Here is a 19,094-nt window from a genome sequence, read left to right on the forward strand (position 1 = left end):
AATACAGTCAGTGACTCTGATACCAAACTTCCAAATATAAAGTTGCTGCTTGTTAAATCTGGATGAATTATTCATTTTGATGTGAGTGGATAATCCTAGAATCTGAAGGAAGGATTTCTTCGTGTGTTATCAAGCTGCAACATTATGAACACTTATCAGCAAGTAAATTCTGATCAACTCAATGGGGCTTACTTATTATTGTATAGATATGTATACGATTGCACTCTATGTGTATAAGATTGCATGCCTTACAATGGTGAAGCAATTCCTTCTTGAAGGAGTTGCATGAAGCATTGACACAGAATTCTGTTTACATTCGTTTTAGAAATGCAGATCATAGTGCACTAGTCAAAAATAAGTCTCGCTGAGGTCAGTAAAACTTACTGCCAGGTAAATGTATATAGGATAGTAGCCTATGTCTCATATCAAACTTAAATTGGCATGGATGGGGCTATAAGTCTGCATAACTGTGATTCATGTGTTCATGTGTTCATATATGCTGACACTTGATGGATTGATTGATCAGATTTTTATACCACTGCAATCATATGAATCTTGCTGGTGTACAACTTAAGTTTACCTTTTATTTTTCCAAAGTGTACGTTCCTGCAGAAGTATTACAAGGTGCTTTTAAGCCTTGTGGTACTCCTGAAAACTTTAGTTCAGAAATGCAGTGTGAATACTACCTTAAGATATATCAGCCACAACGGTATAGGGACATTGGGATTCCAGAAAATATTTATACAACGTGAATGATGTGGGCACCAAAACATACAATGGAAATATTATAGCATGCTTCCCCTCTACCCTGGCCTCAGCCAGTAGTAGCTGGATGATTCCCAGACCTGTATCCAGCTGTGCATTGATTTTAGTTGATCCATTATGCCAAGTACATAAGCCCATCCAATTAACTTGTCAATCTAAAGCTATCCATCCATCACTCTGTCCCCTTTACCCTCTCTGGTAAGCGCAATATTCAGGGACATTTTTCTTCAGTCGAATTCTCCATCCTTATCCACCCCCTCCCCATCCACCCTCCAATCCTCGGTTCATTCATAAATATCCGCAGTCCTTCCCCGCCCGCCGGCCAGCAGGTCTTCTCTCGTATTCGGCCACATGCCAAAAGCTGCTAAGGGGCACAGCCCCCTCTATAGCAAGGGGGGAGCTTACTACTTACCCTCCCCCGCTCTGATTCATTTATCTCTTTGAAAGGCGATGATGCTGAGCAAAGCCATACGATGGCTGGGGTTTTTCGCCATCCTGGCTGCTACAGGGGCCAACTGGGAAGCAGGTGAGGGGGCACCTGGCTGGGAGTGGGGGCTGGGGAGGGATGTATATTGGGGGATTTGGGAGAGGAGAGCAGGGGAGTGCCTGCTGAAGGGAGAGAAAGCAGATAAATTTAAGAGCAGAAGGAAGGGCGGGGAGAAAACAGAAGGAGGGATAAATATTCCACTCCAAGCAGAAGGCTACGAAGAAAAACGGGAGAACTGTAAATATTTGGAAGGAAGGAATAAATGGAGGTTGGTTGCTGGATACTTGGTGGGTGGGATGGATGGATGGATGGAGAAATGGAATGCAGTGATTTAAAGCTAGGCTTGATTCTAGGATAAGAAGGAACCAAGGTTTCGTTGTATCTTTGCTTTAACTTACTCAACTAATGCTAAGAGATCTAATATTGCTTTCTTCAAATCAACGCCCTTGGACCAGAAGACCCTCCAGGTAAATTGCAAATAGATTGGGGACTGGATTATGGAGGGGGGCACTCAATAGACACCTTGTCCTTGAGAGGCTCTAGAAATTTGTCTTGGCTTCAACGACTTGGCTCAGCTTAATTCCTGCTGATGCCCCATCTAGAATTCTGTTCTTCTATCCCAGGAAACTGTCTCTCCTTTTCAAAGATCACAAGTTTGCTTCCAGCCTCCATCCTTATAATTCACTGGGCACAACGGTTGTGGCTGTTACAGAACAAAGGCATCCTGCTTGTGACTCACCCTTCATATGCCACCTTCCATCTCCAACCAAAACTCTTCGTTCCACTTCACCAATTCACCCATTAGCAAGAGCTAGCCTCTTTCCTCTTCTCTAAGAAGTACTTTTAACAAATTGATGACCGGGAGATGTTCAACAGGTGCAGCTCATGTCTATACAGAGATGCAAGGCTAGGTGCTGCTTTACTAGTTTGATTTCTGCCTGCAGAAAGCCCACAGCGGCCCTGTAAGAGGGGTGGAATGAGTTGGCCATCCTATTTCCAGCCCCAATCTCCTGTTCCAAAACTTCAGTCACAAACAGGACCAATCCCTCTGTATCAGTGCATACCCTAGTATAAAATGGAAAGAAACACAGAAGCATTTTCAGGGAATCTTCATTTAAAAAGAGCTCCTAAGAGAGAAGGGAGGAATAAGACTGCAGCTAGGAATCAGCACTGGGTCAGCCTGCCTCTGTTGCAGGCTTTGGGGGGAATTACCTTTTATTTTAGTGGAATTAATCAAGCAGGAAAGGGCTGCTGTTAAAAGATTTGTGCTCGCTTTGTCTTCAGCCCCTTTTTGTGCACCGTTCAAAACAATGGTTGGATGGCACTGAAGTTATTGATCCTGCAATATTTCATAAAAGGCTGATGGCAAAGGTACACTGGTCATCAGAGGTGAGACAGGTGGGGACCTGACCTTTCAGAGGTGGGACAGGTAGAGTCCCAAGATCTGACCTTTCAAGCACCACCACCCCCCGCCCCATTTCCGGTACATCTTTTCTCCTGGTAGGATTGTCCAGTACATTTTACTTATTCTTCCAGGGTCTGATGAAAAGCTTTGTTTCATCACACATAATATGATTAGAGATAATGCAATTATTTATTTTCTCTTAAGCAATGCTTCCCTATGTGACCTAGCCTCACTTGGTCAGTTTAGGGAGGTGCACACATCAAAGAACTTAGTAGTAGTGGTGAGGGATAGTCTGGAACCTCACTGACATTTGGAAGTACTGCTATGGTTGCACCATATTATAGCAAGGCACCACCAAGAAGGTCCATAATAGCTATCTATTAGGTCCTCAGAATTTTTTAACTGAGGTGCATATTTGGAATTTTGAAAGCATCTTATATGCACACACGCAAAACGGTCACTGCCGAGACTGGCAAATCACAAACCACTCATGGCAAACTTGCTAATACAACTTCTAGGATGCTACTTTCTCAAGTGTAACTTTGCCTTTTTTTTTTTTCTGGTCGAGAACTGATCTGCAGTCACCCATAATGTTGCTTTCTAAGACGTTTGTTTGTTTGTTTGTTTGTTTTCTAAGGCCACCCACTCTCCAACAGCTCTGAAAGTCTCCATGTGGCTGAAGCATAAATATGGTTGAGGGTGGATCTTTGCCTTTCAACATGCTAGTGTCCAGTTTACTTATTTTTACTTAAACAAATAAAATGTAGAATGAGTAGGGCAGATGTCACTGGACACCTTGGTGACAACAGGTTGCGTGATGGGGATCCAGGATCATTAATGTCTGGAATGCTTCATCTTGATCATCTTGAAATTAGAGAAGAGAGGTTTGAAGGGTTAGGCTAATTCTTGAATTCACAGTGGAGAAGGAAATTGGATTTGAGAATTCCACCCCACCACTCACTTGGCTAACCACTGCACCCTAGGTGCCAGGCAAGAGAAGCTGAAACTTGTTGTTGTTGTTGTTTATTTGTTTAGTCGCTTCCGACTCTTCGTGGCTTCATGGACCAGCCCACGCCAGAGCTTCCTGTCGGTCGTCAACACCCCCAGCTCCCCCAGGGACGAGTCCGTCACCTCTAGAATATCATCCATCCACCTTGCCCTTGGTCGGCCCCTCTTCCTTTTGCCCTCCACTCTCCCTAGCATCAGCATCTTCTCCAGGGTGTCCCTTCTTCTCATTATGTGGCCAAAGTACTTCAGTTTTGCCTTTAATACCATTCCCTCAAGTGAGCAGTCTGGCTTTATTTCCTGGAGGATGGACTGGTTTGATCTTCTTGCAGTCCAAGGCACTCTCAGAAAGAATTGATTGATTGATTAAATGAATGAATGAATGAATGAATTTATATGGCTGCCTAATTCAAAAAGTGCAAGTTTGGGCAGTTAACAAAAAACAGTCAGGATAAAACAACAGTGATCAGTAAACGTAAATAATCATGAGGAACCTGGCACACAATCATACCCTCTTCCATTGGAAACTTGCTTATCTTAGCCCAAAACATGGGGAAATAACCACGTTTTAAGGCCATTATAAAAGCCAGCAGGATCAGGGCTGACTGAATATCAGGAGGGACAGCATTCCAAGAGTAGACACCACTACTGAAAAGGCACACTGTCTGGGCTGCCAATGTTTTGTTGTTGTGTAGAAAACCCCTGTGTTCCTTGATTTAGAGAAGAGTCCAAGGCAGCCTTCCCAAACCAAGTCCTACCTAAACATGTTGGACAGGGTGGCTGGGTGAGCTCATGTTGGGGATGGTTTTGTGGGTTTGGATTTTGATTGAGTGATTATGTGCCATCAAGTCATTGTTGACCACATAGATAGATTGTGTCCATTACTATCTCTTCCTAATCTGGTCTACCAACAGTGCCCCCATTGCCACTGTAACTGAGTCCATCCCCCTTGCTGCTGGTCCTTCTCTTCTACTCTTTCCTTCCACCTTTCCCAGCATCAGAGCCTTCTGCAGAGAGTTAAGTCTTTGCATAATGTGTCCAGAGTAGGATAATCTGAGCCTGGTCATTTGGGCCTTGAGTGAGAACTCTGGGTCAATTTGTTCGATGAACCATATGTTTGTTTTCTTGGCTGTCCACGGTATTCTCAGCAGTGTTCTCCAACATCAAAGTTCAAAAGCGTCAATATGCTTCCTATCCTGTTTCTTCAAAGTCCAACTTTCACTTCCATGGAGTGTCACAGGGAATACCATCACTTGATAATTGATTTGGATTAGATATTCTCCAATGTCCCTTACAACTCATCCATTCTGTGATTGTATGATAATTCCTGTAATTCCCGGCAAGCATGGGCATTCATCGTAGCAAACGTTGCTTGGACCTTACAAGTCAGGGTTCCTGAATTCCTAAAATGGGGAAGGAGGTGGAGGTAGTTTGGGCTGAGAGTGAAATTTCTTGGCAAAGCACAGAGAACTGCCTGCCCTCCTTGAAGCAAGTTTTCCTTCTCACTTTGTATGCTCTCTTTTGCAGACCCCCTGTGCCCTGCCAGGTACAAAATCAACTGCCTACTTCACCAGCGACTGGGTTGTGGGCCAGATGGGGCGCCAAGTTGTGGCTCCTGCTTCCCTGGTTATGAAGAGGATTCCAGTGGCAACTGTGTGCCAAAAAAGGGCCCTAAGCATGGTAAGTCCTGTGGGCTTTGGAAGCTTGACATGTTAGCGGGCACAGAGTTTTCCAAAATTTTACTGGGAAGAACAAGGCAACTTTACCAAGGAGTTCATGACAGCCAAGAGGCTTTTCAACCCGGAGTTTAATGATGGACATAGGCTGGTGGCGGAATCCATCTTTCACTGCTGCACTGAAGGAAGAAAAATTAAAATAGTAATGTTTTTTCTCTAGAGATGCAAATATTCATTTGTTGGGGTGGTAAAATTGGCTGGGCAAAAACACAGGGAGGAATGTCTCTCCCCAACCAAATCATGATATTCCAGTATTAAATTGTGCTGGTGCTATTAAATTGTGTTGAAGAATGAGGAATCTGATGGCAAAATCTCCCACAGTCATGGCTTGTTCTCCCAAACTCCTACTACAGCATTTCATGAGAGTAAGATTTGCAGCTAAACAGAGCCTTCATTCTGGGCTTTTAGAGTCATAATATTCATGAGGAGTGGGACATTATAGCCCTATATGTATTGTGGCACTACAGTTCCTATCACCCACAGCCATTGGCCATGTGTGGGGCCAATGTTTCTGTGTGAGTCAGTTTGGTGTAGCGGTTAAGGCATCAAGCTAGAAACTGGGAGACCGTGAGTTCTAGTTCTGCCTTAGACACAAAGCCAACTGGGTGACTTTGGGCCAGTCCCTCCCTCTTTGGGCCAGTCCCACTCCCTAGGAAGAAGGCAGTGGCAAACCATTTCCAAAATCTTGCCAAGAAAACTACAGAGACTTGTCCAGGCAGTTGCCAGGAGTCAACACTGACTCAGAGGCACAAACCAAAACAAACCATTTCTATAATGTCTAGCCAGCATGGCCCTTCATCACTGTAAATGTACAATATCCTCTGCATTTCATCTATACATTCCAACTCTCCCTATTTTCTAGCTTTTGTCCTTTGCAATACATCTTATATTTTAGGAAGATGTTCTGACCCAAAGTGACATGGGGAGCCAGAGAGAGAATAGTCTGTGGACCAAGGTCAAGAGCTACTAAATTAACCCCACAGATGTTTTCATTCCAAAGCATCATCTAAAACCAGTCTGTAGGTCAAGAATCAAGAAACAGAGCACAGCAGCGGAATAGGACTGCAATGTTTACACGGTTGGGTTACAGCTGAAGGTCGATGCATCCATGTGAACGGTTCACAGTTGAAGTTTCTGGCCATTAGTATGCAAGATGGGCTGAAAGGAATGCTTCCAGCAACCATCTCTGCCTCTGATCATGGCTTATAAGGTCCCCCACAGCCAGCTGCTACTAGTTTTGTTCAGTGCTTATGATTCTGACACCCAAAGAGATTTTCTCTCCAGGAGTCTGAACTTGCAGTCTGCATTCTCTCTACCACCACTTGGAGATCGGAGGATTGTTAAGGGGTCAGAAGCTGCTGATCAGGATCAGAGAACAAGAGTTGCAAACTCTGCAAATGCCGTAAGGACTGGATCAACTTCATTTCCCTGATCTAAGCCCTGGGTCAAAACAGGAATCCCAGGCTCTGTATTCTTTTCCTCTGACACCTCCCCTTCCTCCAGTGAGAAGGAAGAAGGGGCTTTTTTTGGCGGGGGGAGAGAGAGATGCTGGCATATCTCTTTATTTTTCTGAAGTATTTTTATACTGCTTCTCATAACTCATCATCACCAAATGGTTTGCAACCAGCAAAAAACAGGCAAAAACCCATTTAATGAAACAGGGCTCTTGGAAAAGTTAACCACTGGGAAAAGGATGAGTTGTTGGCTTTTTGTTTTATTTTTAAGAAGTATATTTGAATTTCATCACATTCCATTCCCCTTCCTATCCTGATTTTTAGAAGTAACATTTCTGATGAGAAGCAGATATATCTTGACTCAGGTGCATGTACATGCCAGCCCTTCAAGGTAGACCAGACTAGGAAATGTATGAATGCTAATATTACTTTTATTATAAGGGTACAGTAATAGAATCTTGCAAGTCTGAATAAATTTTCCCCCTCCCTCACTTTGTTTTTGTGAGAACTAGGAAGGGTCCTGTCTGAGATGCTCTCTCAAATTACAGTTCTCCCCAGACTCAGATTCTTTTATCTGATAGTTGTCTTGATTGCAGTTGTCGTAAGTCAGGGACTACCTGTGTACTGCATTGACTCCTTTATACAATGCAGTATACATTGTATACTGTTCTCCTCTTCCTCAAGGTTATTCCTTCCACACAAGGCAGTATACAGGTTGTCCTTGACTTACAACCACCTTTTTAATGACCGTTCGAAGTTACAACACTGAAAAAAGTTACTTACAACCAGTCCTCGCACTTACAACTGTTGCCATGTCCCCGCAGTCACGTGATCAAAATTCGGGTGCTTAGCACCCGGCATGTATTTATGACGGTTGCAGCATCCTGGGGGCACATGATCACCATTTGTGAGCTTCCCAGCTGGCTCCCAACAAGCAAAATCAATGGGGAACCATGTGGCTCACTTAATGACTGTGTGATTCATTTAATGACTGCATGATTCACTTAATGACTGCAGCAGAAAAGGTCAAAAAATCAGGCATGGCTCATTTAACAACCGTATCACTTTGAGATGGGAGTTCCAGTCCCAACTGTGGTCATAAGTCGAGGACTAACTGTATATCAATGCATCATTTAAAGGGACATGATATCCCAGTGAAATTATTGCCTTTGCATCTCCTGCTCCCCTATGTTTAGCCAGACAGTGAGTTGCCAAGGGCAAATAAAATCCCAGAATTTCCAGCCACAATGTAGGGGAATATCCTACTCCTTCCACTGCAACTTTTTCTTGTAGCTCTTCTTTCTTCCAACCTATTTGCTCCTCTCTTCACTTCTGGTCTGTCTGTTGGCATCTTGGCTGCACACTCAGCTGAGCAGAGATCTGCTTTTATTACTTAGCTTGCTCTGCAAAGCATCATGTCTCAAAAGAGTGCAGTGGGACGTCCATCGGAATCAATCCACTGGACATCAAACATTAAACACCGTGGGGTTTACCGGCCTCATTTTCCCTCTCCCTCTCCTCTCTTTCAGAAAGCAAACCGAAAACTCAGAAGAGACCTAAAGATTTGCCTGGTCTTCTGCGTTACCTTCTGGCGAAGCATGAAAAGGCACTGCAGCTGTCCACGATGGAGACTACTCTATCTGGTACGCAAACTCGCCAACTTTTCCTCTTCTCCCAGCAGGGAACAGACCGTGTGGGGTGTTTCCAGGAGTGTGTGGCACTACCTCCCTATCTAACGCGAGGACTTGGTACAAGGGGCCCATTTCTCTTCAGCAATTCTCTTAACTTTCCCACCAGCTCTTCCCTCATTCTTCTTTCCATAGAAAAGCTGGGAAGGAGGAAAGATGGAAGCGGAACGCTTTTGTCTAGAAAGGCCCGGTGTCCGTACAGTTCCACCTTCTGGATCTGTGTATCTTAGGAGCAGTTCCCCATGATCTTAGACTCGGGTCTTCCTCAGACGAAGGGGGGATTGAACCAGGGGACCTAAGCAGGGGCTGCAGGACTGAACTATAGAACTTATCTATATTTCAGAGACAGCCTGTTTTTAAGTTCATGTTAGTGTTTTCTCTCTCTTCACCCTTGATAAGCAGCGTGTTAGATGCTATACAGAGACATTGCTTCTGTTCAATGTTGTCAAATGATTTATCTTCATAGGCAGTGAACGTATCTGTCATGTCACTTGTCTGCTGCAAAAGTTTAATTTACATATTCAACTTTAATGAATGCCTGAAATATAGACAGGAATAGAGGTCCATGATGAGATAAAACCCAATAATCCAATGATTTCCCATACTGTAGGAATGATATGGGACCAAAGAGCCCTACTTTGATCACAGAATAGTTATATTCAGCTACGTGCCTTTTCCTCTGCAACTCCTTCGGCAGTTCGTTGAACATGCGTGGTTTATTCTACTCAATCTAACCAGCATTAAATACTGTGTATGCAGAATTATAACATTAGATTCAGCTTTGCATTCATGTCTAAGTGCATTTAGTATTTGCATAACAATGCCATGCATTGAATTGACTCATGACTCAAGAAAATGTTGGGCCATACGGCATCTTGTGATCGCCACCGTCATGGAAATTTTGGCATAGAATTTGGAGGGCTTGAAGCTTGGTTTAATGCATACCTCACACACCAAACTTGGTCATGTCTACTTTTCAAAAAGTTTGACCCAAAGCACTCATCAGAAATCTTGCTCTCCACTCCATATCTTTTATTTCCCCATCTCCCTGACCCTTGTACTGCCTGGGTAAGATAGATACGCCTTATGATTACATCCACTATCTATTTGTTATCTCTTAGCTGTGTTGGAAAATGAGATAATTTCCAGTTTAAATTTCATCCAGCACTCTCCCAGTCATTCCCTGATTCCAGATGAGAGCAAGCACACACACCACTCAGTTCAGCTAGCAAAAGTATTCCTTGGGCTTATTGATTAAAATCAACAAATGTAAAAAAAATCATTAATTGGCAAAAACAGGGTAAAAGGCAGGGAAAAGAAAGGAGAGAGAGAAGCACATGAACTACAGACAAGAATTTACATTCTCTCTCTACCAAAAAGGGACAGAATTTTCCAGAGCCACAGGAAACTATACTGGAGGGACTTAGCATGACCAGGCCCAAAGGAAGTGGCCTTCAGTTCTTCCAGTTTTAACCCTCTTATATACATAACAACAGCAGAATAGGGATGACAGGAGGATAACGGATGTTTCCTCTTCTATTCTGCACCATGAAGGGAGCCAGTTTGGTCTAGTGGTTAAGGCGCCGGGCTAGAAACCAGGAGGCTGTGAGTTCTAGTCCTGCCTTAGGCATGAAAGCTGGCTGGGTGACCTTGGGCCAATCAGCCTCTCTCAGCCCAACTCAGCTCAACAGTGTTGTTGTTGTGGGGAAAATAGGAGGAGGAAGGAGTATTAGGTATGTTCGCTGCCTTGAGTTATTTACAAAAATAATAAAGGCGGGATAGAAAATAAATAAACAAAGGAAGGAAAAAATTGAGTGGATAGGGATGTATATTATATTTATTATGGATAATCACCTATAGTAAGAATTGACTCATAGATTAAAAGACGGAATGTTACATATTTGTCACCTCCTTATCTCCTGGGGCAACACTGCTTACTGGACCACACTTCCAAAAACGTTTAGAATGGCTTATGGCCAAAGGGCATAATTTTAGGCTTAGCCCTGCTGCTAGATCCATGAAGCTATCACAAAGTCTTAGAGAAATTTGCAGGATCTGCTAGAAGAGGTGGAAAGCAGGCAGAAAAATGGCATTCTCCAAATTAATGTGTTGCTGATTTTACAGGCATTACTGAGGTATTTGAACCACCCAGCTCTCCAACTAGCTTCCCCACTTCTCTTCCCACAAGTGTCTCCTATTCCAAAAATACTTCTCCAGTTCCTTCTGAGTCGTATGAAATCACTCCGGTTTCGGTCACCACACCACCAAGGAGAGTGAGAGTGGACTTCAAGCAGAGGTCCCGTCCTCCAGCTACTAGCATGAATAAAGCCGTGACTCTTAGTGAGTAGATTGATTAATCGATTGCCATAAAGTCATTGTCAAGTCCTACTGACCACATAGAAAGATTTTCTCCATGACGATCCATCCCTAACTTGGTCCTTCAGGTCTTCCAACATGCCTTGTGTTCTTTGATTTAGAGAAGAGTCCAAGGCAGCCTTCCCAAACCAAGTCCTACCTAAATATGTTGGATAGGGCGGCTGGGTGAGCTCATGTTGGGGATGGTTTTGTGGGTTTGGATTTTGATTGATTGATTATGTGCCATCAAGTCATTGTCAACTCTTAGCAACCACATACATAGATGTTCTCCATAAGGATCTGTCCCTAACCTGGTCTTGCAGGTCTTCCAACATGCCCCCATCACCACTGTAAATGAGTCCATCTACCTTGCTGCTGGTCATCCTCTTCTTCTTTTTCCTTCCACCTTTCCCAGCATCAGATCCTTCTCTAAAGAGCTGGGTCTTTGCATCATGTGTCCAAAGTAGGATAATTTGAGCCTCCAACACCAAAGTTCAAAAGTGTCAATATTCTTCCCATTCTGCTTCTTCAAAGCCCAACTTTTGCTTCCATATAGTGTCACAGGGAATGCCATGGCTTGTTGATCTTTGTTGGTAGAGACCCATCACGGCATTTGAATATCTTTTCCTTCCTGGCCTTCACGGCTGCTCTACCAAGTGCTAGTCTGCGGTATATTTCTTGACCGCTTGTTCCTTTACTGTTGATGGTTGATCCTAAAAGGCAGAAGCCGCCCACCACTTTGATAACTTCATTGTCAGTTCTAAAGACGTTTGTGGTACCTGTTGTCATTAATTTGATCTTCAAGAGATCAGAAAAGTTGGGGCAAGGATGAGGATGAGAGCTTGGGGCAGCTGAATGGTGGGATGCGTGTGTTTGCACAGCTAGAAAAGCAGTGCTTCATCATATCCCTGTGGATGCAGCACTCAAAGAGTTAATTGTGCTCCTTTCAGCTCTTGTGGTCATGTGCACGGTGACAGGGGTCTCTGGATTGGTGGTTGCAGCCATTTGCTGGTACAGGTATGAATCTGATTGTCCCCTTTTTCATACATTGTTTCTTCATTATTGTAATTATCACTATTTTGATATCTATGTCTTATCGACATTCAGAGATGAGCGGAACTCTGCGCATGTTCTCAGGAATTCCTTTGCTCCTTATTTTTCCCAGTGCTGTGGATGAAATAGGCTGCAGATGTAATGATCTGTAAATCAGGAAAATGAGAACCGTGCATTGGGGTTATTCATAAAGTTTTTGTTGTGGTTCAGTCAAAATATCCTATGATTAATTTCCAGGCTTCAGAAAGAGGTACGCTTGGCTCAAAAGATGGCTTACACAGCTACTCGAGGAAACCAGTACCGATACCATCAACCCAGTGCAGTAAGTTGGCTTTGCAATGGAATTCACTAATAGAAGATGGAGGCCTTGCTCACAGGACATGTTAAGCTGTAGCATATTTTGACAGCTTGTTGTGTGAAGCCAGCTATTGTGCTTTGGAAATCATAGTTCCTGGCTTTGCGTATTGTATGAACTCAGCCAAATGGGGCTTAATATATTGTGTTAGATTGAATGGAAATGAAGATGAATTTAACGAATTCATGGAGGTGGTGGTGGTGGAGGAGGAGGAGGAAGAGGAGGAGGAGGCTATTAAACACTATTCAACATGATGGCAGCTATAGATTACCCCAGGGATCAGAGTCAGGCTGAACTGGCATTATTGCCTGCAGAGGAAATAAAGCTATGGCTCTACAGTACGGCTTATGGGCTTTCAGGAGACACTGGGTTGGTGGAGGAAATGGGATGCTTGACTAGATCAGTTTTACTGATCTAATAAGGCTCTTCTTAATCACCTTCTGTTTCACCCTTCTCAGTATATGGATTCCAGGCTAGCACAGTCTTGTCAAGTTCACCACTACCAACATCAGAAGAAACTTCTTACTGGTGAGGAGTAAGTGTTCTTCTCTAGAACTTTCCTGGAAGTGGGAGGGCATGGAACAGCTATGAGGATGGAGCAAGGTTCAGGATGGGAAGGACCATGTCTCAATGGGAGAGGGCACAGGAGAGCAGAACTTCTGTCTCCCTTACCTGAAGAGGAAAGGTCTCTGGGTTGGGGACCTCTCTGAAAGGTTTTTCTCCAGGGCTGGGAAACAGATCTCCCAGTGCTGGGCAGATGAACTCTTGATTGTTCAGGAGACACTTAACTTCAGGAGGGGTCCAGTGTCTGTGATAGGTTTTATTTCAGACCATAGGTGGGAAATTAAATATTATAGGTGTGTGAGTGTGTGTGTGTGCACACACACACACGGTACACACTCCATCATGCACAAACCTCCATGCATATCTTGTTAAATAAAATAAGATATTAAAATAATACGATATTAAAAATATTCTCCTTGTCATATACAGTGTGTTCACCTCTGCCCCATTACCATTATCTGTCTATGATCTAGAATAGTATATTTCCAACACTTAACCACATGATGTAAAATTTATACACTTGTTTAAGATTTTATGTGTTAACCCAAAAAATTAAAACTGGCATAAATTTGCACAGAAGATTAAAAAAAAAACTGAGACAACATATTCTTAGTAGGAACTTCCTTGTTCTCTTATACTGCTTCCTAATCAATGCTTAACTATGAAGTGATTTTATTTGAATCAGCTCCTTCTCTTATGCATGGAGGGCCAGGCCCATATACAGGTAATCCTCAACTTATGACCATTTGTTTAGCAACCATTCGAAGTTACAACAGCGCTGGAAAAAGGAGTTACGACCAGTCCTCGCACTTACGAACATTGCAGCATCTCTGCGGTCACATGATTGAAATTCAGGCACTTGGCAACTGGCTCGCACTTACAACAGTTGCAGCATTCCGGGGTCACATGATCACCATTTGCAAACTTCCCAGCCAGCTTCTGACAAACAAAGTCATTGGGGGAAGCCAGATTCACTTAATGACCACGGTGATTTGCTTATCAACCATGGTGATTCACTTAACTACTGCAGCAAAAAAGGTCGTAAAATCAGGCGTGACTCACTTAACACTGCCTTGCTTAGCAACAGAAGTTCCAGTCCCAATTGTGGTCATAAGTCGAGGACTACCTATGACATGAAAGGACATATGAAGTATGTTTTGGGAAGATGGGGTTAGGTAATTGAATTGGTTAGTGTCTCCCACACTTACACCCCTCCTCTATATTGCCCTGATACCTGGGGATGATGGAATTGGAGGATTCTGGTTACAGTAAAGGCAGGGCAGAGATTTGGGAGAGCTTTAGTGTAGACAAAATGGAAGATGACCTTGACTGAGAAATGCAGGAACCATTCCCTTGGCTAAAGGGGCTGAAACATTTTTTAAGTCCAGAACAATGAGATAACATTCAGAAGCAACTCAGGCAGATGCCTCCCTAATTCTCTGGAGGATAAGAAGGAGGAGCCTTGCAAGATCCTTGCAATCAGCCTTGCAAGATCCTGTTGTTATAGCCAATCTCAATAAAAGGAGCTTTAGCCTTCCTGGGGAATTGACTTCCTGGTCTGGTCTACCTGGTGCGGCTAACAGAAGAGGACTCGAGTCATTTGCTTCTACCTCCTTAACACCCCACCTCTTTATTTTGTGTCTTCCTCCCCAGGAGAGACTCTCCCAAAGCAGTGGAGCAGTTCCCTACAGAATCAGAGACTGAAAATGGCGACTACACTGTATATGAATGTCCTGGACTGGCCCCAGTATGTATATGTGTGTTCAGTCTGGGCTGGACAAGCAAAGATGGCTGCCAGCTGGGGTTGTGGGCTCGGCTGCCTCAAAACCTCTCGCTGCTGGAGGCAAATAAGCCCTCCAAAGTCAAAATGCCCACCAAGTTATTCTGACACCTGAGAAAATCTCACCTTCCAGGCAAGAAAAACCTTAGAGTCAAAAGAGAGAAATAAAACCATTGCATGATAATCCATTATCTACCTAATAGCAGAGCTGGCCCTGACCATGAGGACCAGCCCTTCTTAGTGATTTTTGCCAAGCTGCCTGAAACGGCCCGCTTTCATTTTAAGCAAGATCAACAACAGTTTTTACTTTCACAGGTGGACGTTGTCCTTAACATGTTGATCGACCTGCTAATCCCAAAGCCTTCCCTGCATTCCTAAAATACGTTAGTGAGGTGGTGAGGTTGGGTCTCCCCACCCCAGCATTTCACAAGGGTTTGGGCAGGAAATCCTCCCAGGCATGCCGGTTGCTTCACTGCCCATGAGTGGTAAGAGAGCAAGAGGCAACAACAAAGCCTCAGGTGTCCTGCTAAACAAAACAACTGGAGCTGAGATACACCTTTGCATATACTTCTAACAAACTCGCTCAATAAGCAACGAAGGTGCTTCCAAGACTACCTTTCATGTAATTGGTTGTTATTATTTTAATGAGTTTTTATGTAATCCGCTCTGGAGGCCTAACATCTAGCAGGAACGAAAGCCACTAGGACGACCTTCAAGAAAAAACACTGTACTGTATTTTTCTTAGAAAAATATTGGTTTTGGGTTAACTTTCTAGTAGTTCCTTTTGAGATTGCGGGGATATGTATTTTGCATTGACAGCTTAGCCGTCTCCAACCCCCGGCATCTCCCACCTCCAAACCCATACCCTTAGGCACAGCCAAGAAACTAGTTTTATGGCTATAAACCACAGTTCTTCCACCCTTCCCCTGCGTATTTTTGCTGATAAAGATCCTTTGCCTGTTCAGCATTGTAATATTAGATAGCTGTATACAGGGATAGCAGGGGTTGTAGAGGAATTGTTCTAATATATCAGAATGGTTAATATTTGTATCAGGGGTGGACAATCTTTGTGCAGGCATGGTCTGCCCTTGGTAAACATAGTTTTGGGATGGTGGGAAGCACCACCATGTGAAAGCAGAGACACCAGAATATTCGATTCCCTTTCAGTTTTTTTCCTGTCCTTTTCAGTAAAAATAGAGGCATGAAATCACACCTATTTTTCTGCTTATTTTTGAAAACCAAATTAGGGAGACAAGCCATCGTAATTTGGCAGTTTGCCACCAGTTCAGTGGTCAGACTGCGGACGGCCCCAGGGGCTGGAGAAAAGGAGCTAGGGAATATCTTGCCTAGGTATCACAGGTTGTGGTGCTCCAGGTTATATGATAAAATGGGATATTTTGTTCCTAAGTGACACTAAGCCCACCTCTCTGAGCTGTAGTTTGATAGGTTTGATGCTGAAGCTTTGCTAAATGGAACAGGAGGTGACATTTTTTCCCTTCTAAAAATCATATAGCCATCTTAAATGCATAACTCTGGACAGCTCACAGCCAGTTCTCACACACAAACATGTAAAAAATAAAAAAAAAACCTTTAACTGAACAAAGATACAGTTGAAAACAATCCAAAACAAAAAGATACTGTGGTACAGCTAACAATCCCACGACACATACACACGTATATTGGGCTCCCCTAGCATCACAGCTCTAACGCCTGGGGGGAAAACCAGATCTTAACAGCCTTCCAGAAGGCCAAGAGAGACATAAAAAAACCATTTTTATGGTTTTAATTGTTCTTTTATTGTAAACTGCCCAGAGTCCCCTTTTTTGGGGGAGATGGGCGGTGATAGAAATTTGAGAAATAAATAAATAATCTCAGGGGGGAGGCTGTTCAATAAGGACTGCATAATCTTAAGTAGTTCCCACCCACTTTGGTGGGGAAGGTCCAGAGAAAGTTCTGCCTAACAGATTTCTGGCTGGAGAATGGAGGGTGACGACAAATTGCCCACTATAAGATTCTTGCCTACTGCATCATTCATTGATTGGTTTGATGCATAAGATTTATAAGGCCACCCAGCTCAAACAATGTGACCCTGGGCAGCATATGGAGTAAAAAACAAGCAATACATTAAAAAAAATTAAAAACCTCATCGTAGAACAATAAACAAATATATAAATACAGAATATAAAGTGGTGACCAGCACATAGCAAAACAACCAAAAGGGGACTCTCGTTTGTCAGAATTAAATAATGTCAGGATGGAAAGGGTCAATCAGAATCAGCTCTGTGCATGGGGTTTGTGTTAAAAAAAAATGATAAAATAATCAAGTGGTTTGCCATTGCCACTTCCTGGGTTTTTCTGTTTTTAAACTTCCAAGTCGGGTCTCCTCTTCTCCATCCTAATAGTCCCATCCAGTAACTAACCAGATTTACCCATCTGAAGGACGTTTAAAACCAGAGCACAAGCAAGGAGGTCAAAGAACAAGATAGAAACCCAGAGATATTTATGATTTGCATGTTTAGGCAAAGTTCTAGCTTGAAGTCTCACCTCCAGGTCTGGGTGGACTTTGGCTGAGATGTCTTCAGTGAATTCTCTCTTTGAGGGCTCACTGACCATCCTTCCCCCAGCCAAACCTGTGGTTCCATTCTTTTGTTCACACAGGTTTGCTTCAGTAGCAACTGCAAAGCAAAAAAAGTGACATGGCTTCAGGGGCTGATCATGAGCCTCTTGATATGCCCAACTGTACCAATCCCTATCAGCACCCTTGGCCTGTACATGAGGTTTCAGGATCTGGAGAGCCAGTAAGCAGCTTGGATGCTTGGATAATTTCCAGTATTAGAGTTTGCCCAGTTGGCCTGAAACTGTGGCTTCCCTGATTTAATAACTCTGCACAATTGTAAGAGATAAACAGTAGATCTGTTGGCGTACTGGAAGTCTCACATTTCATAGGTAATATATGTAGCTTTCCATTACAAAGGGATTAGCTAAGTGCAGGATCAGGCAGGTACCTTTTTTGCAGGACAACATTACTCACACTACAGCTAGGAAAATCAGTTGTGAATGCTCTTTTGATGGAGAATGAACAGAAAACTCTCCCTGCATAGGAAGATAAAGCTAACCTAACATCTTTTCCTTTGAGTTGCTATTGGGGTATGCATGAAAACAAGTTCTCACTGTTTTCAAAGGGACATGTTCAAATGTGCAGTTTGCCTATCCCCTGATGGAGATGGCAGCACAGGAGACTTTGACCTGAAGTATAGCATTTCCCCCCTTTTGAAAAGAATGAATTGACTAATTTATGTCCTCTTCTCTTTCCAGAGTGGAGAAATGGAGATCCACAACCCTCTGTTCGACACCTCTACCCTACAGCGATGTCCCCCCTAATTTCATTCCCTTTTTTCTTCCTTCCCTCATCTATATTGCCATCTTTGGATCAACATAGGGAAGATTGAAACTTACAAACACCCACAAGGTGCCATTTCTCCATCCTCTTCCTTTGAGGGAAGATCATATCCATACCACGTGTTCCTATATCCTCTTATGCTAATACTATGGGAACGCTTCCCGGCTTTTAGGAGATTTTCTATCATAGCTCTGCTTCATTTCAAGGTCTTCTGGCAACGAACTATTATCCTGGGAGTTTCTACTATCATCTGGAGATCTTGATTCAAGTTCTCCTGATTCCATCAACGCTTGAACTGCAAGGGTTTATTGTATCCAGTCTAGCTAAGGAGATCTAAGGAGCAGAAGGCTTCATTTGTCATGTATAAAAGAGAATGCATAGGCACACTTGGATGTCTACTCTGATCTAAGGTTGGCCCAAAGCATTTTGCTGATCAATGGTGTCCATTCCGTCTTGGGCTACTCAATTTGTTTGGTCATCAGAGGCAGAAAATCCCACAAACACCTCTCCCTGGCAATAATAATAACAATAATAACAATAATAATAATAATAATAATAATAGCAACAATATATAATTTGCTGCATTTTCATGATGATAATTTAAGTCTCCTGCCTCACTTTGCTCCATGGTTGGAACAGCCCTAATCCCATCACAACTGCATAAGTAATCTGGGTCCTGTTGCTGGATAGATGTCATTTTAAATGAAAAAAAATATTGCATACATCTATCCAAGGCCACCAGTCCTTCTACCTGAGTTTTTGCTGGCAAGTTCAACAGAACTGGGGCTAGTGACCTGGTGGTCTTTTTTTATTTATTTATAAACCAATGCTGTTGTTTCTAAGAGCCCCAGGCAATGACCGATGCTAAAATACCAAGCTGTATCCCAGCTGCTGTAACTGCCAGACCTACAGGAAGCAAAGTCAAAGGACGGTCCACCACTCCTGAGCTGACGGTCTCTCCACCCACCCTTGAGCCAGCTGAAAACGATGTTGTTTTTCCTTCCTCGTCCTTTTCTACTCTTCAACTATCTGACAATCACAAAGTGT

The 19,094-nt window shown here is 43.2% G+C and overlaps 1 protein-coding gene across 1 annotated transcript; it reads left to right on the forward strand.

The window, feature by feature from the left end:
- Nucleotides 1-1,218: 1,218 nt before the first annotated feature.
- Nucleotides 1,219-18,028, forward strand: LOC134492193 (neural proliferation differentiation and control protein 1-like). Its single transcript, XM_063296381.1, has 9 exons — nucleotides 1,219-1,291; nucleotides 5,190-5,342; nucleotides 8,382-8,495; nucleotides 10,665-10,880; nucleotides 11,846-11,912; nucleotides 12,186-12,270; nucleotides 12,762-12,838; nucleotides 14,521-14,614; nucleotides 17,963-18,028. Exons 1-9 carry the CDS (start codon nucleotides 1,219-1,221, stop codon nucleotides 18,026-18,028), a joined length of 945 nt encoding a protein of 314 aa, XP_063152451.1.
- The last annotated feature ends 1,066 nt before the right edge of the window (nucleotides 18,029-19,094 follow it).

This window comes from Candoia aspera, chromosome 2, assembly GCF_035149785.1.
Source record: "Candoia aspera isolate rCanAsp1 chromosome 2, rCanAsp1.hap2, whole genome shotgun sequence".
Classification (NCBI taxonomy): Eukaryota; Metazoa; Chordata; class Lepidosauria; order Squamata; family Boidae; genus Candoia; species Candoia aspera.

Excerpts from the sequence above, each read along its gene's own strand:
- LOC134492193 (XM_063296381.1), top strand. The coding sequence starts at position 1,219 with ATGCTGAGCAAAGCCATACGATGGCTGGGGTTTTTCGCCATCCTGGCT. Across the intron at positions 8,496-10,664 it reads GATGGAGACTACTCTATCTG|GCATTACTGAGGTATTTGAA; the intron begins GTACGCAAACTC and ends CTGATTTTACAG. Across the intron at positions 12,271-12,761 it reads GATACCATCAACCCAGTGCA|TATATGGATTCCAGGCTAGC; the intron begins GTAAGTTGGCTT and ends CACCCTTCTCAG.